The 26,973-nt window shown below is 40.3% G+C and overlaps 2 protein-coding genes across 3 annotated transcripts in view; one reads left to right on the top strand and one right to left on the bottom strand.

The window, feature by feature from the left end:
* The first annotated feature begins 1,056 nt into the window (after positions 1–1,056).
* On the top strand, positions 1,057–10,209 carry grem2a (gremlin 2, DAN family BMP antagonist a). The gene is made up of 2 exons (XM_061791097.1): positions 1,057–1,446; positions 8,899–10,209. The coding sequence occupies exon 2, from the start codon at positions 8,900–8,902 to the stop codon at positions 9,467–9,469; it is 570 nt and encodes a 189-aa protein (XP_061647081.1). The 5' UTR covers positions 1,057–1,446; position 8,899; the 3' UTR covers positions 9,470–10,209.
* A 77-nt stretch (positions 10,210–10,286) lies between these two features.
* fmn2a (formin 2a) overlaps positions 10,287–26,973 on the bottom strand; it is a 50,226-nt gene continuing 33,539 nt past the window's right edge. Inside the window, exons 14-18 of one of the 2 annotated variants that reach the window (XM_061791086.1) lie at positions 24,138–24,230; positions 16,827–16,878; positions 14,547–14,696; positions 11,209–11,290; positions 10,287–11,097 (exon numbers count right to left, since the gene is read on the bottom strand). In XM_061791086.1, coding sequence (XP_061647070.1) covers positions 11,071–11,097; positions 11,209–11,290; positions 14,547–14,696; positions 16,827–16,878; positions 24,138–24,230 — 404 coding nt within the window. In that variant the 3' untranslated portion in view covers positions 10,287–11,070. Of the gene's footprint in view, positions 11,098–11,208; positions 11,291–14,546; positions 14,697–16,826; positions 16,879–24,137; positions 24,231–26,973 lie in introns of those variants that run through there. The other variant, XM_061791087.1, reaches the window with a different exon arrangement.

Raw genomic sequence — 26,973 nt, 5'->3', positions numbered from 1 at the left:
AGGATGCAGGATACGAGTGTACTTGAGCTTTCAACCACTAGAGGGGGCTAGGTTATTTTCCAAAGAAATGAGGGTAAGTGGATGGGAAGAAGGGGGCTTCTTAAGACAGAACAGTGGAATGCACGATGGTGACGTCAAGATCAGTCACGCAAATATTTTGACTGGGTATAGTTTTTATATAATTACTCATCTTCTATTTTTTCGATGTTTTCAGAGCGTGTTTTCTTGCGCTTTTTTTTTTTACCCTTTAATGGGGGGGGGGTTTTCCTCCCAATTTTCAGTGTCCCCGCCCCCACACTTTTTTTTATGTTTCACATTTCTTTCGTTTTCCTTCTTATCCTTTTCCTTTTTCAATTGCCATTTACTTATTTTTTTTACTTTTTTTCCCATCTTTTAGTTTCATTTTCAGAGTAGGTTGTTTTATTGTAATTATATAGGTTTTAATTTCTTTTTAAAAATGTTTTCAGAGCCAGATATATATAGCATAATGCATATTCTATATTCTTAAAATTTTTCCCAATTTCAAATGTTTTTTTGTTTTTTCACTGAGTTCTGTTTTAGTTTTCACATTTTACATTTTTTTCTTATGACTGTCTTATATATTCTTATACATATATAATTATTAGGTCTATTTTTTACCGTTTTCATTTCAGTTATTTTTTTTTATTTTATTTGCTTTACAATTAGTTTTTAATTATGTTTTTGCAGTTTGTTTTCCATCAATTTTTCTTTTTCCAGTCATGCCCTGGAATGGTCTAGTCATTTTGTTCATGGCATCCCACCAACTGTATTGATTAATCAAATACTTCAAATAAGAGGTGGCAGTGTCAACCTACTTGTAATATCCTCCACTGAAATATGTGATGCATCTTCTGAAACTGCAAATATCCACGACTTAAGTGTGGCTTAAGAAAAATTGGAGGGGAAAATGATAGATGGTAAGCTTTTTTTTTTTTATAAATCAGACAAGTACCAACAATCACACATGCACACAAACACAAATAAAATGAGTGAGGGCTGCTTGAGCCCACAAGGACTAGACCAATAGGAAAAAAAGCCTCCCAGTCTTGAGGAGGGAAGGGGCTGGTGGTGACTCAAAGCAAGTCTAGAGGCTTTACAGTGAGTGGAACACCTCTCACGGTCCCACCACACACACATTAAGCCGAGAGATTTTTCCACTGTAAGACCTGAAGTTGCTCTCTAGAACCTTCACAGAGGAGACAATTATCACGACAGACCGGAGAAACAACAACAATATGACGGAGAACTCACTGCTTTCAAGACTTTGACTCTCAGAGAAGAGCGGAGGAGAGAAAAGCAAGCCTCGGGGATACTTGCATACTTTGTTGTCATGGAAACCGGAGCCTGGCAGCGGACGCAAGGACCGCCGAAGGTGGAATGACCTGGCCGGACCGCATCCTCGACAAGTTACTGTCACGCTGAGAGGTATTACTGACTTTCCATACTCTTTAGCACTTGAATGCATCACAACCACATAACACTCATAACAGCACTAATTAATTTAGAGATGAAATAATGGCTGGATTGACTCAATTCAATGATTAGCTGTCAGCTGCTAAACTGATATTTAGCATAGAAAAGTGTTGTTTTATGGAAAATGTGGTGTCCAGATTCTTATAGAGAGATTTTTCTGCTTCGTTTTCTCTTCTATGAGTGCAAATGTCTGAGTTGTGCACCAAAGGTTAAAGAAGAGGTCAAAGCTTTTCCAAATTTGGTGACATCAGGACAAAAACTGAACTTAATATGAAATCTCATGGGAGTGCTCACTAGAGTGAAGGTGGATGAGATATCTTGTGGAGCTACAACACAAGTGGCCAGTCAAGTCATGTTATTAAAGATAATCATTTGAACTCCTGTTATATGAAAAAGAAATTTCCAGATTTCTGTACTTTTCTCTGAAAGCAAACTGATTTTAAAGAATATACAGTAACCGATAGGAGTCATTAGCAGTCCAAATGTAACATTTAGTCCCAAGAATTGGGGGGGGGGACAATCCAATGTTAGGGTTGTTTCCAGTGAGCAAGACGTGAACCCTTGTTCTTTCCGCCTTGTAAAGCATGAGGAGTTCAAAGCTTTACACTTTTGGTGAACTTTATATCAAAAAGTGAACTAAAAAGTATGAAATCTGTTTACAAAAGTGAAGGTGAATCAGATACTGTATCATATGGAGATACAAAACAGTCATTTTATTAGAAAACGGTCATTTCAATTATTATGGCGAAAGACGTTTATATATATATATATATATATAAAAAAATAAATAAATTAAAAAAAAGGGAAAATTAATGTTTGGGCTGCTTCCAGTGAGCAGGACGTAACTCTTTGTTCCAAAGCAGCGTGTAATCGGAGCATCTGTACTTATTGAGTAACTCAATGTGGGCTGTTTGACTCCCACCAGGGGCCCACCCAGAGCCTAAATCTCCTCCTTGATGGTTCCGTAAGGTGCTCTGGATATAAGTGTCAGGCAAAATGACTGGAATTAGTGACTGCGGATCGCTGGGAATTAGTGGTAAATTTGTGATGACAGTACATATCAGTGAGATTAAGCGTCGTTATGGGAAAAACAGTAATCACGCCAACATAAGTACAACCAACACAATCTACAACCCCAATTCCAATGAAGTTGGGACGTCGTGTTAAACAAATAAAAACAGAATACAATAATTTGGAAATCATGTTCAACCTATATTTAATTGAATACATGATAAAGTCAAGTATTTAATGTTCAAACTGATCAACTTTATTGTTTTTAGCAAATAATCATTAACTTTGAATTTTAAGGCTGCAACACGTTCCAAAAAAGCTGGGACAGGTGGCAAAAAAGACTGAGAAAGTTGAGGAATGCTCATCAAACACCTGTTTGGAACATTCCACAGGTGAACAGGTGGGTGCCATGATTGGGTATAAAAGGAGCTTCCCTGAATTGCTCAGTCATTCACAAGCAAAGATGGGTCGAGTGTGTGAGAAAATAGTCGAACAGTGTAAGGACAATGTTCCTCAACGTACAATTGCAAGGAATTTAGGGATGTCATCATGTACGGTCCATAAGATCATCAAAAGAGGAAAAGAACCATGTGTTATGGACATAAAGTTCAAAAGCCAGCATCTGTGATGGTATAGGGCTGTCTTAGTGCCAATGACATGGGTAACTTACACATCTGTGAAGGCACCATTAATGCTAAAAGGTACATACAGGTTTTGGCGAAAGATGCTGCCATCCAAGCAACGTCTTTTTCATGGACACCCCTGCTTATTTCAGCAAGAATATGCCAAACCACATTCTGCATGGGTTACAACAGCGTGGCTTTGTAGTAAAGGAGTGCGGGTACTAGACTGGCCTGCCTGCAGTCCAGACCTGTCTCCCATTGAAAATGTGTGGCGCATTATGAAGCGTAAAATACGACAATGGAGACCCCGGACTGTTGAACAGCTGAAGCTGTACATCAAGCAACAATGGGAAAGAATTCCACCAACACAACTTCAACAATTAGTGTCCTCAGTTCACAAACTTTTATTGAATGTTGTTAAAAGAAAAGGTGATGTAACACAGTGGCAAACATGACCTTGTCCCAGCTTTTTTGGAACGTGTTGCAGCCATAAAATTAATGATTATTTCCTAAAAACAATCAAGTTTATCAGTTTGAACATTAAATATTTTGTCTTTGTAGTGTATTTAATTAAATATAGGTTGAACATGATTTGCAAATTTTTATTTATGTTTAACACAACCTCCCAACTTCATTGGAATTGGGGTTGTATAAGTTTACGCAGCGTTTTCTCTTTGCGTGTGACCAACACTTAGCGAGTTTTGCTTTCTGATCCCTCTTACTGCTGCGGCGACTGCACCACCTTGTACAGTCGGCGCTGACGGTAAAAGAGGATTTAGCCAGCACCCTGAGACATTACACTTTCTTAAGTCCTTTCCCCAAAGGCTAAAGACTTTCCAACTGCAGTTTGATGGGAGCTTTGATACATGAGGAAAGAGGGAGGCCTCAGCCTGCACTGGAAAGGCTCTCTTGAAATTGTTTCATTTTGGCTATCTCCAAATCACTGAACAAAGCACTATAGAAGTTTGGGAAAATTCAGTCCCCAAAGCCAGTTTCATGAATCTTAATAGGCATGTCTATCATGGGTAGACCCACAACAAGGAACCCATAATTCTAAAGACAGAGGAAGTTTACCATTTTGATGATATTTCATTGACGTCCATTTAAAATATTTTCAACGGCTCCTGTAACGACAAACAGGTCCGAGAAAAGGTATCCGATTGCTACCGAATTTATAGTAGGCCTACGTACCAGTAGACAAAACTCACTAAAATGTCAGTTTTTGTCACTGCTTGCGTGCACAATATGACATCAAATTTTGATGACTTGCATAAAACCTGAAACTCTACACTCATAGGTGCCCGCTACTGGAGGAAATTTATAGATGCAATACTATACTATACTGATACTCTAATTTTCTTCAAACTTTGTATACTTTCATCAAATTCTCACACGCCTCCCAACTTTGGGCACGACAGGCATGGGTGTTCATAGTTAAAAGGTCAGGGCCCTCAAGTTCTCCCACATCAAATTTATCCAAGCAGCCGTTTTCCTGAGTATGCATAGGGTTGAAAACTTTTCCCATAGAATTGTACAGATTGTGCATAATGTCCAAGTAAATTGGACTGATAAATTAGCATTCATGAAATTATATTAAATTGGATCAAGCTGGGGAATTACTTTTTTGCCTTTTGGACAAATGCCAAAATATAATTTGTTTAAAAAGCGTTGTTAAACGACATCACTGATTGGTCCAGTCCTGATTGAACACACAAAACCAAGAAGTCTCTCTAATTGGCCGTCATTCACTTGCAAAAGGTTCCATTTGGGCGCTGAGGCGAAGGGGTTTTCTTGCACTCGAGTCAGTACTTTACAGGAAAAGGCCCAATATCTACGAGTCATTATCAAGATAGATTGTGATGACAAACAGGCTGACCAATCAGCCTGGAGCAACCTCCTGGCGATGCTAGCGTTTGTCACATTGACACAGCGGCGCAGACCCCACCCCTCCTCCTCCTCCTAGGAGGGAGGGGGGGAAAAAAATTAAAAACATTCACCCATCCCAACTGTTAATGGGCCAACAGCAGAGTGAAGTTTGAGAAAATCCACAATCCAACACAGATAATGACACACTTCCTCTTTAAGTGGAAGAAGAACATGAATTTGGCCAGGCCTCCACTCTGCAGGCATGTGTGGTCACGTGTGGAAGTGTGAGTTAAACGCAGCTCTCCTATAATTAAACACACTTTGCAGCATGTGTTTGAGACGCTGTGACAATTGAGACATCAGGTTCTGTTTGTTTATAGGTTTCCTTTGCAGACTGGTCGGGACAATGTGGGTCGTTGATTACGGCGTCTTTTCAAATATCCTGCCTCGGCTTTGAAAGGAGAGCCATTAGCGTACAGCGATGCTATACAAAGTGCCGTTCTGGAAAATAAAATGCAGCAGAGCCTCATGGTTGTTTTCTCTCTGGTATTTGTAATTTCATTAGAGGCCTGAATTTTGGAAGCAAGGTTTGCCACACTTCAGTAAAGCATGTCCCCCAAAGTATTTGTGGTTGCGCTGCAGTCACAGAGATGTTTACGTGGGCGATATTAGTCTTGCGCAGACAGAGGGGTTCGCTTCGCGTCGGTTTTTAGACCACAGTCTCCTTCCATCGGCGGGACCCTGGAATGATTAGTGCAAGCGTCAGACGGAGTGACAGAGTGGGGAACGTTGCAAGGGGGGGAGAATAAAAAAAATAAAGAAACAGTTGTGGGGAGAGACCCCAAACCTCAACATCTCATTCCCCTTCCTACTGTCTCCTTACTTTGACCACTAACCACTTCACCTCAGCAGCCACCCCCTCCCTTTCCAAAGCCTCAAATCCCTCAACCGAAGCCTCAGATTGTCCTACCGCAGGATTGATGAGGAGAGCTTGTCAGGACTGGCACTATCAGGCCCGGTTTTCAGGCGTGGAGACAGGAAACTCGGCTGCAGACTCTTAGGGCCATCTGTCATGTCTTGCGTACACAGTCGGTCAGATAGTCCCTTCAACGTCTCTGAGGCTTTTGGGGAGTTTGACTCACCAAAGTTGAGGGGAGGGTAGCGCAGTGGCTTCAGCGGTTAGCACTTACCGCTATCCATCGCAGCAAGAAGCTTCCGGGTTGAAACCTGTGGAGCTTGCAGGTTCTCTCTCTATACAATAACTCCTGTTAATGTCCAAAAACATTGTTCACTGAAAAGGTCCAGCACAAGCTGAATAACGTGGATGGGATGATGATCACAAACTCAACTTTACAGCATTACCCTGAGAAAATAAAATGGCTTACAGATGATTTTATTTCGAAAAATGCACCAAAAGTGCACGTGCATGCAAATGCAGTGCAGACTCTCTGTAATTTCCACTAACAACCCAGGCTACATTTAGCTCCTCCCCTAAACTGTAAAAAGCTTTTCCCACAGTTAAGATGCATCACTTCACCATACTTCCTCGACACCGATTACTATCTAGACAGGGCTTTGGCAGTATATTATGACATTTAAGAAGCAACACACCGCATGTTTCCCATCAGGCATCTGTAAATTGTTCATGATACTGTAAATGTTACCTAAACGTTGTCATAACTTCCTTTTTTCAAGCAGCAGAGGCATAGCCCTGCCCAGGTCCACCAGTACATTAGCAAGCATTTTTTAGGGCAACTATATATCTTACATTTGGCAAGGCGGAGATAACGGTCATGACCTATTTGTTTGTGGCATTACAGGGGGTCCTTGGTTTATGACAGAGTTCCCTGCCTATGGCGCTGACGTAACGCAAGTTTGTATATTTCTAAGAATGTGCGTCTATCACTAACCTGCACTAACACAGCACAATAGTAATGTCATTGCTACAGTAAATGTTTGTATGAAAAACACTTCCACGACGGAAAGGAATGAAAAACAGGGACGAACAGGGACTCTTAAAAAGGTAGGAGTAAAAGCAGAAGGCCAGGGTACACAATGTTCTTAAAGCACTCGTAACTCTGAAATAAAAAAAAAAACAAAAAAAAAAAAGACCACTGTGAGGGGCTCCTCAGTTTATGATGGTGATCCATTACTACAGTGGCAATGGAGCCCAAATCTGTATGCTAGTCGGAACACGTCATAGTTTATCACTTACCTACACTAATGCAGTAGTAGTCATAATTAAAGTAAATATTTGTAGGAAAAACACTCCAAGGCCATAAATAAAGGAAGAAAAATATTTGGCATTTGATGGTATTGTATGTTGATACCATCATAAACTGAGAACCCCCTGTATTCTGTCTGTATAATGTAAGCGGAAAAAAAAATAGTGTAGATCCAACCTCAGAGATCTGATAGCTTGCTACCTATAAGACGGACAGGGACTCTTAACGGGTAGTAGAGGGAAGAGCAAACATTCCAGTTCCAATACTGAAATCTGGGTTTTGTTAAAATTATGACCACTGTACTATTACTCTCTTATGTACCACGGAAGTGGTCAATAAAGTACAGCAAAAATAAAAATAGAGCTATAACCATGTAATTGTTCCAAACCTCAGAAATGAAGGAAGGAAGGATTCATTGTAGGAAGATTCTTATTAGAATTCATCTGGCGTCGAAGCAGGATGGACGAACGTCTGCCGAGAGTTAAAAGCGATCGCTCGTGGCACGACGACACGGCCGCCATGACATCAGGATCACGAGCAGCACAATGAGTCAAAAATCCCAAAGTGGATTACCATCAAGTAATTTGTTCCAGGGCAGGGTGAGTCGCAGGTCGCAGAGAGGAAGACGTAGACACTGAGCATAAGAGGACTCTGTGAATAAACAGCACACGATGGCCTTGAGGCACTTTGGATTTCTGTCAGTCCTTTTCAGGAACATCTGCTCAAAAGATGCTTGAGTGATGGTCAAAAATGTGCTGGCACAAAACACTGACAGTACGCACGCTGGCAGACGTGGGATCAATTCTCCCTTTATGGCATGAGGACGATACAGAAGACAATCGGCAGGTCATTCTCAGTTCATCCTTTAAACAATAGTATATCAGCACAGAGAATAAAAAGAGGACAAGGTACTGTAGGGTTCCAGTACTCCTCCCCTAATGGCATGCAGATGGCCCTGGCCAATCCCGGTTTACATATCCATGGCATAGTTCATGACTAAAGTAAGCAAAGGCCTAATTATTTCACCCGGCGACTGGACCAATAAAATCAACTTCCCCTTCTCGTTATGAGTGTAAGTGAATCCTTTAATTGGAGGGCTTTGTTTATTTTAGGGAGTGTAGCATAACCGAGAGAAAAAGAAAATACATGAAACCCCCGTTTGTGGGTGATGGGTATCGAGCCCTGCCGCAAACAAACAAAAAAAAAAAAAATGTGAGGAAATGACATCTCCCCCAAAAATCTTTTAACCGCCTATATTAAAATTTAAACTGTACATATAGGACAAACTATGATCCCCAAAAACTTTTAATATTATTTAAAACATCATACATTACCCTTAACCGGGAAGTGCGCGTATAAATACACATGCGGCAAAGACTCCGTAACTTCCACTAAACCTAGCTCCTCCCCAACATATAAAGCTTGTCTCAGTCGTGATGTATCACTTCGACATACTTCGTTGACACAAGTCACTGTACTAGTTTCCTATTTATTGGGGGAGATGCAAATAGGCAGGGGTTCACTGTAGAAGTAATGACATGCTGATGCTGACCAATTCCTTTCAGCAAGGCCAGAACGTAAAGGTGGATAACATCAACATGAGGTATGACTCCAAATGCAATAACAGATGTTCTGCGTTTTGTTCTTAACGCGCAGTCATTTGTCTCTGTCCGATCTAGAATGCTGTGGAGAATAACCATCGCAGCCATACTGGCTGGAGTGCTCTGCATCACGGCAGAAACCAAAAAGTCCCGCCCGCAGGGCTACATCCCATCGCCGTACAAGACCAAAGGGAACCTGTCATCCGAGCGCCACCACCGGCTACTGCAGCAGAAGCCCGAGGTGCTCTCGTCTAGCCGCGAGGCCTTGGTGGTGACCGAGCGTCGCTACCTGCGCAGGGACTGGTGCAAGACCCAACCCCTGCGCCAGACCATCAGCGAGGAGGGTTGCCGGAGCCGCACAGTGGTCAACCGCTTCTGCTACGGCCAGTGCAATTCTTTTTACATCCCTCGACACATGGGCCCCAGCAGCTCAGGACACGGCCAGAATCGAGGACAAGGAAGAAAAGGCAACAATAAGGCCCAGGAGCCATTTCAGTCCTGCTCCTTCTGCAGGCCGCATCGCGTCACGCAGCTCACGGTGCAGTTGGATTGCCCAGACCTGCAGCCCCCTTTCAGGCATCGCAAAGTGCAGAGGGTCAAACAGTGTCGCTGCAGGTCTGTGGACGTGAGCGGCCACGGAAAGCTGTGAAGACCATGATGAAACTCACCAATGATGCCAAAAAATGTCCTGTCTCCTTGCTTGGAACTTAATGTAACACAGAACGAGAAGACACTGATTAAATCAAAGACTAGAGGACATGTTAAGAGACTGGTATATGTCGGTCTGGACCAGACATTTTCCTTTACTGCCACGGGAAGGAGTCCAAAATCCCCAAAATATCCCGGACCCAAACTGTGAAAAGGTGTTTACCTGTAGGCGATGTTCAGGCGTGCTACTTTTCTTAATCCTTCTCATCTTAAATCTATTCAGTGTCCTAAATGATACACAGTTGGTTGTCAAGAGGCAACACGATAAGGACTATGTACATGTTTGGACACACAGGTATACTAGAAAAACAATAAGAAAAAATAATAAGTTCTCACAAGAATTTAGTAGGAAATTATACAAAAACAAACTATTTTACTAGATATGGTTGACATGCTTAAAATGATTATTATTATTATTTTGCTGGTTTTGTAAATTTTTAAAGCATTCTGCATTCACATCGTTAGAAACGTTTCAAGGTAATTTTTTTCCTAGAAATACCCAAATACAGTACGCTTTCTATAGCATTTGCTTTTTGTATAGAATTCTACTAAATTCATGTGAGGACAGGCTGTACTGCTGCATGTGTAATTGAAGTGCAATGCAATATATATATAATACAATATATACATGTATGTGTGCATATGTGAAAAAGTATATTAAATCTATTTCATATAAAACAATTTTTTCATGGCTGCTGACAAACAGGAACACAAAAACCCCACCCAAATGTAAAATTACTGTATTTTATTCAATAAATATATATATATATATATATATCTTTTTCAGGTTCAAAAGGAATTCAATCCAAAACATGTCATGTAATCCTCTCGTTCCGTTAGCACATAGGTGTATGATGTGAATATGACAAAATGGCAAAACGAGCTGATAGGAATTAAAGCATAAAACAAGCAATAATAGCTTGATGGCATCACATCACTGCCACTTTAAGGGAGGTTGTGGCCTTTTTAGGGACAAGCGAATGTGGCGGGGGTGCTAAACATGTGGCTACCAGTATGTGATGGGATGAAAGTAAAGTCATGTCTTAACCACCTTTCCTTTAAATAGAAATGTTGAATTAAAAATGATTTGTCTCTAAAATCATCACTGCACTTATTTGTCAACTACTGTGTGTAATAAGGCACTGTTTCACGGCGATCTATACCTGGTATATGTTGATAAACTAGAAAAAAAAATGTGCTTTCTTTTAAACTGGGGTGGGCTATTGTAATAGAAGAAAAAAACGCTCTACATATGGCTTATAAAATACAACGCAGGGATACAGTGTTGTTATAGTGTGAGCATTTTTTTGGCATCTACACCCTAATCCCCAATGCCTGACTTTGTCTTTTGCAAGCAATAATTTAAAAAGTGCTGCCAGAAAGGGGTTGAGCATTCCACTCTCAATACGCCTAAAATGGGCCAACTCGCGATAAGAAACTTTTAAATCCATTTAAAAATATACATATACTCGAGTAAAAATGACTAATGTGTCACATCTGATGGTACTTGCGCAGTAGCCTCGTTGATTAGCGTTCTCTGCTTTACATCTTCTGGTCCAGTTTTGCTTTCTGTGGAACAGAAACAATTTTTTTTTTTTTTTTTTTTTTCCCTCCATGAGACTACTAGACAAAAAGCAGATTAGACTAGCAGAATTTTGACAGACACAAAGGAAGACGTACTATTCCAGTTGCATGTTTGGGTTTGACGTTGTAGGATGCTTTCTCCTTGGCCTGTCTGAAACACTCCTCTGCCATTTTTAGCCTAAAATACAGGGTAGAGAATACATACATAGACACAAACACCTCAGAAATATTATTTTTGCCACAAGCTTATGAATTTGTTGTACAGGGCAAGGTTTAAATCTGGCATGTGTATGTGAACTATGACATAGTATTGTATTATTGGGCCACATTGAAAAAAAAAATAATAATACACTATGGGGGAAAAGTAATTTACTGAGAATAATTTTATCAGGTTAAAATAATAGTACAAGGAAAAAGTTGTAATTTTAAGGAAGTGTGTCAGAATTTTACCAGAACAGTCATATTGTGACAAAAAGTCATACTTTTTTTTCTTGAAAATGTAATATTTTTCTTTACCAGAATTACATCATATGAGAAAAAAAGTATTATTTGAAATTCTGAAAATTTCAAACAAAGTCACAATCATTTGAAAATTGTTTTGCTACCATTTTACCATAGTAAAGTTGTCATAGAATGATGAAAGTCCGTTTTTTTTCAAGTAAAAAAAAAAAAAAAAAAGGTTGCAATATTTTGTGGAAAAAAATTGTAACGTTTAGGATACTTGTAAAATCCCTATAGACAGTTCTGGTTTTTCCAAGAATATTTCCCCCTACCACAAGAATAAGGTTGTCATATTTATATAAAAAAAAGGCAAAATATTGTTAGAATGTTCAGAGAATAAAGTAAACATTTTCTGAAAATAAACTAGTTTTATTATAAGAAAAATGTTGACATTTTCAGACAATAGTAAAAAGATTTTTAAGGCTTACTTCACAAAATGAGAAAAAAAGAATTTCCTGAGACTAAACCTTACATTAAAAAAAATGTCAACATTTTTTGGGAACAATGTAATATTACAAGGGTCAAAAAGTTTGAGAGCAAAATTTTTTTGTACAAGAATAGCGTCACAATAGAAGACGAAAAGGTTGTAGAGTCAGAGAATTTTTTTTTTTAAGTAAGTAAGATAAAATAAATTTGGAATATTAATAGAATAGAAAGTCTACCACAATGCACCCACTCCTCTAATAGTTCATGATACTCAAGTATATGTATCATTATGAGGTGTTCGACAAAACCAGAAAAAAACAAATTAGTTCAAATCAACAGTCAATGACACTGGATTAAAGAAGCAAAATTAATCTATTTATCGAAATGGAAGGGGTTCCCACCTTGATATCTCAACTATAATTACAACCTCCCAGAACTTTAACATGATCCTCATAAAACTGTGACCTGTGTTCTGCTCACAAAATCTCTTCATCGACCAATAATGATGAACGAGCAACTATCGATTCAACCCTAATGAAAATGCTGGTTCTCCATTTCATCTGTCCTATGAAAGCGAAACAATAATGGATGAGGCCGAGCATACTAGCGAGGGACAAAAAGAACAATTTGGGTTCTTCGATTAAAGAAGACAGAAAAAAGCAGCGTGTGAGCAACAATAACTTGATTTGTCAGTGCTGCTTTTGCCAGCACTGTGTGGATTTGCACGACAGTGCACGGCGGGGGAAGATAACAATCTTTCGTTGTGCTTGATTCTGACCACCACCACACAGCGAGAGTTGCCAAGATAGCTAGGGGCAAAGGCCAAAGAGTTAATGCTTTCAAATTTTGTTTGTATTCTTTCCTGCCATACAAGCCAACCTTTTACCCAGGCCCCTCTGAAGAGTATCACTGTATCACTATGTGATCTTCATGTAGCATAATGGAGCAATTTGCTTTCTGTTGACATGCATTGTTATCTGTGTATCCATCACACCACTGGAAGCCAAGTGGATGCTGCATGTGTTCTTTTCATTACAGGGTTGAAGACCGGGATTTGGGTCATTTCGTGTCTTTTCCCTTCATGAATTTAAATGACCATGATAGGATCTGCAGAGGACACCAGTTACATTTGAACTTATTCAGGAGTTGGGAAAAATTGTTGAATTCAGGGGGAACTAATGACAGTCAAAAAAAGTCTCAAAATGAAACTTAACTATCCAAAAACTGGATGTAATTTTGTCCACTCAAAAAACCCAAAAACAAACAAACAAACAAAACATTCAAATTCAGCATTAATTTGACTAACATATTCAGTAGCTGGGAGCTTGCTATTTGTTGAATGTTGAAATACTGACAGAAATAATGACAGTTGCCAAGGACCCAAAATGCCTCACCTTTCCAAAGACAAAACGAAACAGGATTTAAACTTTAAAGGTTTCACATCAGGCATAATTTTGAGCACAAAGCGATAAATGAGTGATTCTCTAAGAGTGGTACGGGTACCACTAGTGGTACACTAAAACTTCTATTTAAATTACATGTACAATACATTTAAATTGAATCAATATTTAAGTTTATTTTTATATGGAAGCGCAGTGTTTATGTTTAAATTGCATACATTTGCAATGGCTTACAATAATATTAGATATAACCTTAGGAAATAAAACCTGTTTAGATAATGTTCATTAAAAAAAAAAATTGTTGTAGCAGTAGTAGTTTTAAAACGGTTATTTTACAAGTGTAATGTCATAAAATTGAGAAAAAGTCAATTTTCTCAAAGTATTTGTTTTTCTTAAAAATAAGGTCAATCTTATTTTCGCTTATGGAAATATTGTCGTAAAATTATGAGAATAAAGTCCCACTGCGGTCTGCAGTAGATCAGCTAAAATAAAACTGTTTTTGAATGGGATTTTACCTATTATGGAGAGAGAAAAAACATTTTCTTTCCTTTTTTTCCTCCAGAGTAGCTAACATGTAGCTAGCCATTACCTTTCTGCAGATGTGATTTTTTTTCCCTCACTATTGTTGGAGAACAACTACTTAACGGACTCAGTGAAGCACCAACAAGTAAACTACATTAGCATTTGTGCTAGTTGTTGGTATTACCATGTAATAATTATGCCAACAAAACACATCTTAATCTTCAGTTTTTTTCTTGTTTACATTAGATTTTGAATTTCTTTAAATAACTCCTCAGTGCTGCTATTTTTAACTTGTACTTTACTATTAATGAGTGTTTATGCGTGAATATTGCTGCTGTAATCATCTAATTTCCCCTCACAGAATAAAGTATCTGCCTATCTGTGCTAACTAGAATCTATCCGGCTATTTATGTAGCTAACTAGCTAGCTAGAAATGTATGCATGTATGTATTTGACTTTTAGCTAGCTAACTGAATACGCTAAACTAGGCTAACTTGGCTCCATCTTACAATTTATGTAGCTAGCGAGCTATCAAACAAGTGGACTATCCATCTATCCATCTATGCAACCCTCTGTGTAACTCACCGTTCCTTTAGCATCAGTTTATTCTGCTTCTTCCACTGTTCTTTAAAATCCGTGGAAAACTCATGCCAAAGACCGAAAAGAGTGTTGGGAGACGCCTCCTTTTCTCCCGCTTTGGGTTTGACTGAGAAGGACGTGCTCAGTTCCAAGAAGCTGGAGGAGGATGAGACCAAAAAAAGAAAACCTCATCGTCCAGACAAAACTATTACAGCATGAGATAAAACAACAATTCACAATCATTGCAAACATTTGGCGGTGTCAAGCAAATACGTGGATTCCAGACACTTATGTTGAAATTTTGTGCTTTTGAGAAACAAACCAGTGAATTCAGAGAACAGACCTGAATTTGTACTTTAGTCAGAATGTGCTGTAGTTTATCACTAACCTACCGCTAATGCAGTAGTAAAGTCATCCATCCATCCATCCTATTAATTTTCCATAGTAAATAATAATCTACACAAGGTGGCTGTGGCTCAGTTGGCAGAGCAGGTCATCCACTGACTGCTTCGAATCCCAGCTATGACTGTCTGCTATCAAATTGTCCACATTAAAGCATACTGTGGAGTTTTCAGATTTCTACACACTATAAAATCACTTTTCTTTCCAAAAACAAATGGTAGACCTTAAAAAGGATGATTTTCATACGTAAACCAACAAGGCTTATAAAGTGGGACGTGCCCGGAGCACCTCACCTTGGTGTCCGGGAGGCAGGATGCCCCAGCCACCTCATCTGGCTCCTCTCAATGTGGAGGAGCAGCGGCTCTACTCTGAGCTTCTCCAGGATGACCGAGCTTCTCACCTCATCTCTAAGGGAGAGCCCGGACACCCTGCGGAGGAAACTCGTTTCGGCTGCTTGTATACGGGATCTCGTTCTTTCGGTCACGACCCACAGCTCGTGACCATTGGTGAGGGTAGGGACGTAGATCGACCGGTAAATTGAGAGCTTCGCCTTTCGGCTTAGCTCCTCCTTTACCACAACGGACCGATACAAAGGCCGCATCACTGCAGACGCTGCAAGTCGTGACTTGAATTCCACCTCTGCTGGTAACATTCTGTACATGTAGACATAACCAAAATAGGCCTCAAATCTTTGCTTACTGTTAAGAACATTTGTAAAATCCCCAAAACACTGACGTGCATTAGGTCGTGGCCTAAGCATTCATGTATGTTTCAATGCATTGGTAAGCCCGTTGTGGTGGATTACACTTTTTAAGAGTATTTGAGGCAAATCAGACTAGAGTGATGATTTTTTTAATGAATTAATTTTTTTAACAGAGCAAGTATAGGATCTGTACTGACATAGAATTGCCAGCTGGTACGGTAACCGCGATCTTTCAAGTAATAAAAATAGCTGTAAAGGTCACGGGTAATGTCCACACTTCTGAACACCCCTCAGGTAATATTTGAACAGACAGTAAAAGTGACTCAAAAATATTATCTAACCCTCTCTGCATGTAATGTGAGTACGGACTATTAAAATCTGGCTTCAGACAGAAGGTATCACTGTGCAAATATAATAGATGTAAAAACATTCATTCCTCAGTCAATAAAGATAATCAATATGAACAACCAATAGGATGAATATGGATGGAAATAACAAGGTATATTGCACTAAAGTAATGTGTATGTTGATGTATGCAACTGCCCCTTGCCCCAAGCCAAATTTCCCCTTAGGGAGACAAATAATGAGAAACCTTGAAACCTAGAACCTTGTTGTACACCTTTAGGCATTAATGAGAGGGAAAAGCGGGACGGCCGGCCAGCCGATGAGCCATCAGAATCGCTGGCGCCGCAGGGTGACGTATGTCAAGGTGTTGAACGGTGAGACCGTTTGCTGTGGATCAATACAGTGGACAGGTTGGGCTCTCTTTGTTTGGAGTGCGCTGTAGGAACACATTCCTCACCAGCCGTAACAGAAGCCTGGAGCCAAGGCTGTCTCCTCTCGCTCCGCTTAGATAAACAATGCAGACTCCTCACGGGGGTGGCCTCCCCTCTACTGAGGCCCCCCGGAACGATGGCCTGCACCGTCCTCATAACTGAGGGAACCAGAAGCCCTAAATATTGACAAAGCGGCTAGATTATGTTCCTCCTTGAATATGGCATTTAAGGCTTTGTTGGATTTATCACCCCGTGTTGCCTTTACTTCCAAACTCACAAATCGGGGCTTTGACGCACAAGGAGCAGGCCTTATGTAACCTGTGAAATGGAATAAGAGGAATGCCCTACCGAAAAGAGAGGTGAAGAAGCTGCGGGAAAATCATGAAAGAAAGATCAAGGGCTTACGTGTTTTGAGTGTCCGCCAACTGTTTCTCTTGTGTTTCCAACTCAGTTTTGGCTGAAAAAAGAGAGAGAGCGAGAGAAAAAATAAATTTTAGGGGAAAATGAGAGCTTTGCGAGGAATGCATGCAGGGATGAGCTCACTGGCAGGCGGACTTGTATGTACACGAGCATTCCCGCCTGCCACCGTCGCTTAAACTAACAGTCATCTTCATGGCTGCTGGTGTGCCACCGAGCGGCAGCTTGCTTCACTGTTCCACAATTGACAAATGAATCGCGCTGAGTGCAGCACAAGTGCCTCTTTGTGCAGTTGCCTCCAAATGGAGACGGATGGCTGTGCGGTCATCAGTGCAAGAGGTGCGAGACGGAACAGGAGGGTGAGGAAATTACGATCAGCACATGACAGTATCCATTAGTCCAGCAGTCCCCAACTAGGAACAGTTGGAGACTGAACCGTAAATATTTTGTTGATCCTCAGAGGAGTGGCATGGCGGATGAGTCGTTAACGCATCTGCCTCACGCTTCTGAGATTAGGGTTTCAAATCTGGGCTCTGGCCTTCTTTTGTAGACTTTACATTTTCTCCCTGTGCTTCCGTTGATTTTCTCCAAGTACTTGGGCTTCCTCTCAAGTTCCATAAACACACTTCTTAGGTTCATTTAGGACTAAATTGTCCTTAGGTGTAAATGTGAGTGTGAATGGTGGCTTGTCTATAAGAGCGCTTCCACAAGCGGCGGAACAATTTGTGGAGGTGGGGGGCACAGTGCTCAGGGAGCATTTCCAACAAAGAGGGCAACCATGATCAAATGCATACTGTTGTTCAAGTTACTCTTTGATGGGTTGCTACATGTAATTATGCTACTGATGAGCAATATACTGTATGCTCAGATAGGCACCAGCCAGTACAATTAATTAGGGGTGTGAAAACATAAATCTTTTTGCACAATTGTTTTTTGTCAATGTGTCTGTCTCCAAAGTGTTCTGTAAATTGACTGTCTGTTGTACTAGAGCGGCTCCAACTACCGGAGACAAATTCCTTGTGTGTTTTGGACATACTTGGCAAATAAAGATGATTCTGATTCTGATAAAAAAAACAAGAGCAAAGGGACACATCAAACGCAAGGCAAAAGGTTTGTGTGTGTGTATGTTTAGGTGCTCCCAGTGCCCCCCCTGTATCCGCTGCCTCTCTGCCCTGCAATTGGGTGGCAGCCAGCCCAGGGTGTATCCCACCTCTAACCCAGTCAGCTCAGATAGGCTCCAGCTCACCCGCGACCCTGGTATTGAAAATGAATGGATGATCATTGGTGTCTTTTATTTTGAAAATCAGGTGCATCCACCTGTGCCTCTGTACACAAGTCAAACCATGAATCTGTCCCAGTGTTTTTTCTTTTATTTTATTAAATAAAAAATAGCACACTTGTATAAAAACAACAAAAGAGAATACAAATAAATGAACTGTTTTTATATGATGTAATTACTGTACGTACTGTAGTATTCGTGTGCTGGATGTATGCCTTAAAAGGGTTGTGACCTAAGGAATTTATGTCATGAGCTAAAGTCCGGATGGCCGGGTAGTTCAGTGTGAGCAACTGGGTGTGAGTTGTGGCCTACAGCAGCTACTTGCGAATGTTCTCATTTTGTATTTGTGTTTGACGGTTTGTCAATAAATGGCTGAAAATGCATTGGACACTGTGGCTCTCTTTGACCACATATGCAAGGGCATTACAGTACATTAATTGCTCAATTTATTTTCCACTGGAGCAGCGATGAGACAATTTACAACAAAAAAAAATTTATCGCAGCAAGCCCGCTCTTTGTAATATGTGGCAACAGGCTCGCAAATTAGGCAATGAAGCCTTCAAAACTACCCAAAAAACATTGCATACCTTGCTTCCATTTCCAACAACTTTGTGAAGTGGAATTTCCTGCAGTGATGGCGACCAATACAAGATTACAGATTAGACAGGACAAAAGTAACACGTCAAGGGTGATTATCTCCCATTACCCCCAAATGGGACCAGCTCATTGAAGAGAACCAAGTGCAGAGCTGGTAAGTTGTATTTTGAAGCTTTTTTTTTTTTTCTTCCTCTCTTTCTTTGCTTGTCCTTCAAAATACTGTACGTCTTTACGTGAAACCGGCCTGTGGTGCGAAAAAAGTTAGGGACCGGAGCATTAGTTGAAATTTCAAGCAGGCTACAGAGCGCTAATCTCAGCGGCCATCAGGGTCACTTGGAACGGCGAAGTGTGACAGCCTGGCTCGATGTAGGTTAACTCATCTGATTTCTGATCCGCAGGCTGCCCGTTTGCAAATAGAAAAAGGGCAACAGTGGATTCGATCCAGTGGTATGTTTTTCCCCCTTGGTCCGTACCGTCAATGGTGCTGCCGTGTAATTGTCAAAGAGGGAGCCAGACATCTTCGCAGCCCTCTCAAGGTCAATAAATATATGCTAAAGCTGCATTAAACTGTCAATGATCAGACATGTCCTAAAGTCGAGTCTCCTCATGGATTCTTTTCGCGAGGCAGACATGACAGCAGATAGAACCGATAATCTTTCCTGGCGCAAATATATGTTGAGCTCTTATCCCGGGAATATCTGGTTGCGATGTGTAATTGAAGCCAGAGCAGCATCTAAAGATCACGGAGAAACCCACTGGGACCGATGCAATTCCACAGTGCTAAATCACCCATCAGCCCCCAGTTCCATTCCAATGGGATGACAGCTCATCAATATATTATGATAAATCTGTAAATAATAATGGGGTTTGATATCTGGAAGTTGCTTTGTTCCTTGAGAAAAAGTATTTTAGTAGTAACATGTGAACATTAATGAGAGATGTAATGTTCATGCGATATCAGTTGGGTTCTTTATTTGATGAAAAAAAGTACTCCCTAAAGGTTTGTAGTTAAAAAACTGGAGCGTTAAAAAGCAATGGTGAAAAACTAAACAGGTTTCCTGCTCTAACAAGGAAAAATAATCCCTTGAAGTCCGATGTGGATTAGTGGAGCATTGTGTTCACTACAGACTGGAGATCACATTACAAATTTCCATCCATCCATTTTATATAGCGTGGTTGATTGGACCAGTTTATTTAAGCGAAAGGCGGTGTGCACCATATATATGTATACGGTCTTGCAGTACAATGCATACACGTTAAATTGCATAGCATATCATTAAATGTATAAGTGCAGATTAGTTATATATTTCATTTATGACTTTGGAAAATATAATTGCAAGGGTATGATGGACATTCCTTCTTCCACCCTCCTCAGCCTCCCTGGTAAGGTCTATTCAGGGGTGCTGGAGAGGAGGGTCTGTCAGGAAGTCGAATCTCAGATTCAGAAGATGCAATGTGGTTTTCGTCCTGGCCGTGGAACAGTGGACCAGCTCCACACCCTCGGCAGGGTCCTCGAGGGTGCATGGGAGTTCGCCCAACCAGTCTACATGCATTTTGTGAACTTGCAGAAGGCGTTCGACCATGTCCATTCCTTCTTTGTTTTAGTTTATTTTAGCAAACGGGAACCCATATCTGGGCAGCACGGTGTACTAGTGGTTAGCACGTCTGTCTCACATTTCCGAGGTTTGGGGTTTGAATCTCAAATCTGACCTTCCATCGTGTCGTTTGAATGTTCTCCGTGTGCTTGCCAGAGTTTTTCCCGGGTACTCCAAAAACATGCATGCATTGGATTTAATTGAAGACTATCAGGTCAATTGGTGTACTGTGAATGGTTATTTGGACAGTATATGCCCTGTGACTGTGTGGCGACATATCCAGTGTGTATCTCGCCTGTCACCCAAAGTCAACTGGGAAAGGCACAGCTGCAATACTAATGAGGACAAGTGCTATTGAAAATGAATGGATATTTTTTTTTTTTTTACTGTCTGTCCATTGCAAAGCATGCATCTCCAAAATTGGGGATTTTACTATCACGCGGAAAACAACTACAACATTTTTCTTAGTGTCTTAGACATAGTTAAACTGACAAACTATTGAAATACATGCTTTTCTATTGGACAGTGGTGATAATAATAGTAATACAACACGGTAGTTTAGCTTAGTAATAATATGGTGGGCTAAACATCAAAAATGTTTTACAAATGTTTTTGAAAGAATTGGAGAGAATGGATGCAATCCTATCCTCTCGTAATCTGGATGTCCATCAGAAACAGATCCAACAAGACCCAAAAACAGAGCATCAAAGAGCCGAGAGAGAGAGTTTGTGAAGCGAGCGGCGAAAATGGAGCGAGACCAAACAGCGGACTTCCAACATGTCCGCTCCCACTGTTATTCTGTGGTTAGTTTCATGGTCAGAAAAAGGCGGCTTAAAACTGTGGAGCCAGAAACAGTTTAACCCCCGGGCCTTTTGGAGATTAGCGAAATAACAAAAAAATAAGACATTTGGCTCTTTACATGTTTTGTTTTTAGTTTTTTTTCCCCCCCTTCTTTCTACCGCCTCAGTGGCGGAACCCCAAGAATCCTGTCTGGAGCCATGCGAGTGAAACTTCCACGCTCGCAATCGTCTCTCAGAGGAAAAACCTTGTCATGTGAATCAAAGCAGGAGCTCCCATATTTCTCTCCACAGCGAAGAAAGGGAGCATACGAGAGAGGGGACGGAGGGAAGCAAGGAGGTGGAGAGTAATGGGGCAGGGGCGCCAGGAGCTTTCATCTGCAGACTTTCTTTAGAAAAATGGACAGCGAGCATGAGTGCCACATATGCTCTGTATTATACATCCTCATTTGAATACAAAAGCAGTCGGTGCGAACCCTGTGGCGTGTTCCTTCACAGAGATTGGTCACAGTCAGTTAAATGAAGCCTGGGTCAGAGCCAACAAGAGGCAAATACATTTATTGTTATGTAAAAACACTCAGAGAGCAATGGAGTACAATGTTTTGCTGCTGTTGCACACAACTGTGGACCAGAAGGGACACAATAGATGTTTCACAATTCTCTTGACTCCCTATTTAAAAGCATATGATGTCAGTGTTATAGTTATGGCTGTCCCTAGTCGAGGCTCCTTCAATTTTCTTTTAGAGTTTTTTTTGTTTGCTTGTTTTTTTGCAGGATGTATCGCAGCCATCTTTCAGGGCCATAAAAGCTCTTCAGAATATTTGAACACAGCATGTAAATGCTTCATTGGGCCTTAAAAGTCGAAATAAAAAGCCCAGTGATAAAGAATTATAGCACACTGATTTTGTTTTTTAAACCTCCTCCTGGATTGAAGATTTTCGAGTAGGCGATCCTGTCTCATGCAAATGAGCCACTGCTCACCCCGCCCCCTCTACTTCATGGTCAATGCCATGTAGAGCTTTCATTACCATGACAATCGGAAGTGGAGTTATGGGGTTGACACACGGCAAATGGCTACTTGTAGAATCGGAGCACAGAGTGTGAATACAAAAAGTGACCGCCTATAAAAATAAATAAATAAATGTAGGATACACAGCTAATGATTAAGTTCATTTAGTACTTTGTGTATTTACATTTGACTTTTACGCGTAAATATCTTTATACAGTATGATTTTTGTTTTTGTTTTGCCCATGGAAGATGTTCATATTGGAATCCAATACATATCCATCTGGGGAACAGCGTACATTGTACATTAGGGGACAAATATTTACTCGACTGTACTGCTTTCTGTCTCTGGGTGATCAGTTTAACATCTATTTGTTTTAGGGATGAACCTCAAAAGAATTGGCTATTCAGCTTTGGTTGCAAATTTCAGAAGTTATCAACTTGATAAAGATCGTGTTGATCTGACGATGAACTGTGACGTCTCAGAGTATCATGTTCACATTTTTGGTTTGTTTAGAATAATATGAATACTTTTAAACCTAAAAATGCACTGTACTCTTATGGTACATAAAATACAGTGCATGCACCAGTTAATAGTTTACGTTCAGTAGATTCTGGTTGTTTTTGTCAGGCTGACAACACATTTGATGTGGCGGGCTTGGTGTTACATGGGGGAGGTAGGGTGAAAATTAGAAAAATGAAAAAATCTGTTTTCACTTTTTAGACTTTTCCTCTAATCTTTGATTTCTCTATGAGATACTGGGTCATTAGAACATTTATTGAACACTCTGGTTGTTTTTTGTCAAGCTGACAACACATCTGATGGCAGGCTTGGAGTGACATGGGGAAAGGTCTGACAAAAAAATATTTATAAAAAAAAAAAAAAAAAAAAAAAAAAAATCTGTTTTCAGTTTTAAAGACTTTTCCTCTAATCTTTGATTTCTCTATGAGATACTGGGTCATTTGAACATTTATTGAAGCAAAACCATGTGCAACCATGGGAATGGAAAATCACTAGTCAGTGGGGCTGTTGACATCTGAAATGTGACACCAAGTCTACGAGCCTTTTTTTGGAAGCTGGATTCCATTGGTTAATATATCCACATCTTTAAAAAGAAGTTGCACGTTAGTAGCGTGAAAAAGCATACATTAAAGTACTTTTGTACAAAGTTGTCGTTGGGTAATATAATTCTGAAACGACAACAGTGGAAGAGGAAGTGCACAATTCAATTCACAATTCCTTATCTTTTCAACTGCTCTTTTGATAAACATCTCATTGAGAAGGTTGTATTTAATTTAGATCAGAGTAGAAATAGACGGAGAAGAGTTCAACAAGGTGCCAGGGTTCTTTTTTCTTGTTTTCAATTTGCAGTTGTAACTGCATCTTACTGAAGTGTTTCAAATATTTTGTCACTCCGATATCTAGCCATCCATTTTCTGTAGCGCTTATCCTCATTACGGTAAGCTGAGCCTATCCTAGCTGACTTTGAGGAAGAAGCAGGGAACACCCTGGACTGGTTGCCAAACCAATCGCCGGGCATATATAGAGACAGACCATTCACACTCGCATCTTTGGACAATATAGAGACATCATTAAATCTAAGATTCATGTTTTTGGAATGAGTTGGAGGAAGTCGGCATTCCCGAAGAAAACCCACATAAGCAGAGAGATTCATACCCATAACCACATCACTATGAGACAGATGTGCTAACCACTATGACACCGTGCTGCCTTTGTCCGAGATAAATAATGTAAATATTAGCATATGCATTTGAATAAGAAGGGGGGGGGGGGAGAGTAGTGTTTCAAGCACAATGTGCATCTTATCCAAAATAAAAAAACTGTAATGTGCACAATGTTTGAGCTTAAAATAGCTTCCCCCCCCCCCTAAAGTACACTTAGTAATGGACTATTTTCACCAGCGTATTTACTGTATCCTTTGTCCTGCCTGCATTCGTATACATTTATTCAACATTCTGGCTGTGGATGCATTTCCAAAATGCGACAAAGTGAGAATAACTCACCTTGGCTAACAAACGCATCCATCTTGTCCTTGAAGGGCTGGACGTTGTCTTCTGAGGACACCTTGCATACGTTTTCTGTCTCTCTGGAGCACGCTGAAAGAAAAGGATGTGATCACCATGTGAGGATACGCAGTGGTGGAGCACATGTCTTCACAGGTTATACTCCGGGTTGCTTGCAAGTATAGACTTTATGACCCTGAATGCAGTGGTGCGAAGTAGAATTATTTAAAAAAAAATTCCACTGTACTAAAGTAGATTTTTCAGGTATGTGTATATTTGAGTTATTTATTTTTATTTTTTATTCTGAGAACTTTTTACCTTTACTCCCCACATTTGAAACAATACATGTTGTAGGGCTGGGGGAGGTGGGGGGGAAATCAAATAACTCTGCTAAGTCAGCTTGAAAAAAAATACTGTAGGTCAATGCAGAATATCTGCCTCTAAGCTTCACCGGGACCAAAAATAAAAAAAAAATAAAAAAAGAAGTTTGGCCTGGAACCATGTTTGCGCCGCCGGAAGCAATGTTTCACATTGACATTTATTACTGACGGACGCAGTGTTGGGCCACTGATAAACTTTGTAAAAAAAGACAGATGTACATCTGGAAGTTCCTTTTAAGACACTATTAGATGTGTAATGCACATATTACATGATGTATGAGTGGGCTGAATGGCAGTTAGCGTTTTTCTTTTTTGTTTTTGTTTTTTTTTTACCTAAAAGGGTACTCGCTTGCACGCTAAAGCTAATCGGGAATGCTAACCATTTAGCAAAGACTGCTTTTGTTTCCTCACATTCTAAAGAGTTTATACCATACACTCAGTACCAACATATGCAGTTTAAGGATATAACTCCAGCCCTCAGAAATTAGAATAAAATGCACGTTCGTGGTAAAAAAAATAATAAAATAAATAAAAAAAGATTTTTTGGGGGGATGGGCGGGCGGCAATTTGTCAAGTACTCAAGGAAATATTTATAGGATAATAGACAAGATACAGACATAAGAATAAAAAGATTAGATCCTGACAGCCCTAATATGTTGTACTTTCGACTCCTTATTTGGTCAAAATAGGTTTGTTCTTTTCAATATCTGTGGATGATGACACAAGTCAACCATTGCTGAGATTTTGATTGAGAAGTTGGGGTCTTATATAAGGTGAGAAAACAGGGACAAGATATTCCTCCATCCAAGGCAAGGAAGTGTTTGATGTTGGCTCCAAGAATGATTGGTGGCAAATGCTTTGTTTAAGCCTATAAACCACCCGCTTCTGGCGTTCAGAAATTTGCCATCTGAAAAAAACCAACATATACAGGGTGTATTTTTTTCAGTTGTTATCACTAGCTAATCACACATTTTTAATTACTCAGTTCACAAGGTTAGTAAAGCTAACCTTGTACACGTTTTTTTTGTGTTTGTGTATGAAATTCAGAAACCATGTCGCCTTTCCTAGTGGGACACAATGACTTCTTCCATGCTCGCGTCCGCTGCACTGAGGCTATTTAAGCGCTTATCGCTAACACCCCAGCCTCTCATTTGGGAAGTTCACGTCTGTTAGAGAACTCAGCGGACACTAGGTCAGGAAGAGCTCTGCAGGTCCTGTAGAGCAGGTGATGACGTTTTTATGTGCCGCAGTTTGCGGCAACGTTGTCCAGAGGGGGTAATGGACACAAGTCCACCCCCCGCCCCTGTACACCCACCAACCCCTGGCAAGAGTGATTAAATGTTCACGACTTGCAAATTACAATGTTGAATAAACATTATCGGGCAACGTGGATTGCACAAGTTAAATGGTTTAGCAGCAAAGATGAATAAAACATCCCTGAGACCAGACCTTGTTTGGGGACTTGACGAAGAGAGACAAACTCACACAATATTTGCACAAAAATATATTTATAACTGCCCCTGGACATGTCAGTACTTGGAAAGTGCTGCTCAGTGTTCATGACCCATTTCCCAACAGCCTCATTCATTAGTTCTTCACTTCCTTGTCAAAGCACAGGCCAAGCAGCTCACTTTCTTCCAGAGATCTTGATCTAGTTTTCCACGTTTCATGATGGAATATCTAACCAGATCGAGGTATCTTTTGTAACCAGAAATGACGACTGCCTCAGACGTGAGGAGAGATGCTGTTGCCAACGACAAAATGAATTCAGAGCTATAGGTGTATAAGACATCACAACATATTATAGACATTCCCAGATAAAATTAAAAATGGGCTTCTGCAGTGAGCAGTAAAGGTATGACATCAGAAAAATACAATTGGATGTTTTGTAACCACTTTTGAGGATTCTGGCGCTGTGAGACTGCTAGGAAGTTGGAAATATGCCACTTAGAACTAACAAGATCCAGCTTCATGTGTTCAACATAAAAAAAATGGCTGACAGACACTGTACAGTACATTTGTACTGCATTTGTTTTCTGCTTGCCTTGATTATGATGATGTAAGATTTCTGCATCCCTAACCTTCCCTTGTCGGAGGTCAATCAAAATCCCGGATTATACATCCATCAAATTTCTATACTGGTTTTCAGGTATTAGAAATTAGGGCACCGGGGCATAAACATTCACAGGGTGATCGTGGGTGGGGTACTGAGTGGGAATTGAGCAGACACCAGCTGCATGAAAGTCAGCTAAGTGAACCACTATACTACAAATGGCCGTGGGGCTCTTCAAATATTTTTGTTTAGCTACACGAGAGAAGCGTTTCTCGGTATTACGCAATGTTATTGCTATAGAGTATTCCGATGAAAAGCACCATGTGTTTTCAGACTATGCGCGCTATGTGTACCACAAACCTACCAATGGCCCTGTGGCGTTTCCAATATTTTGATTTCGCTA

The sequence above is a fragment of the Phyllopteryx taeniolatus genome, chromosome 11, assembly GCF_024500385.1.
Source record: "Phyllopteryx taeniolatus isolate TA_2022b chromosome 11, UOR_Ptae_1.2, whole genome shotgun sequence".
Taxonomy (NCBI): domain Eukaryota; kingdom Metazoa; phylum Chordata; class Actinopteri; order Syngnathiformes; family Syngnathidae; genus Phyllopteryx; species Phyllopteryx taeniolatus.
Note: the sequence above shows the minus strand (reverse complement) of the source record. Positions and strands in the feature narration are given on the sequence as shown.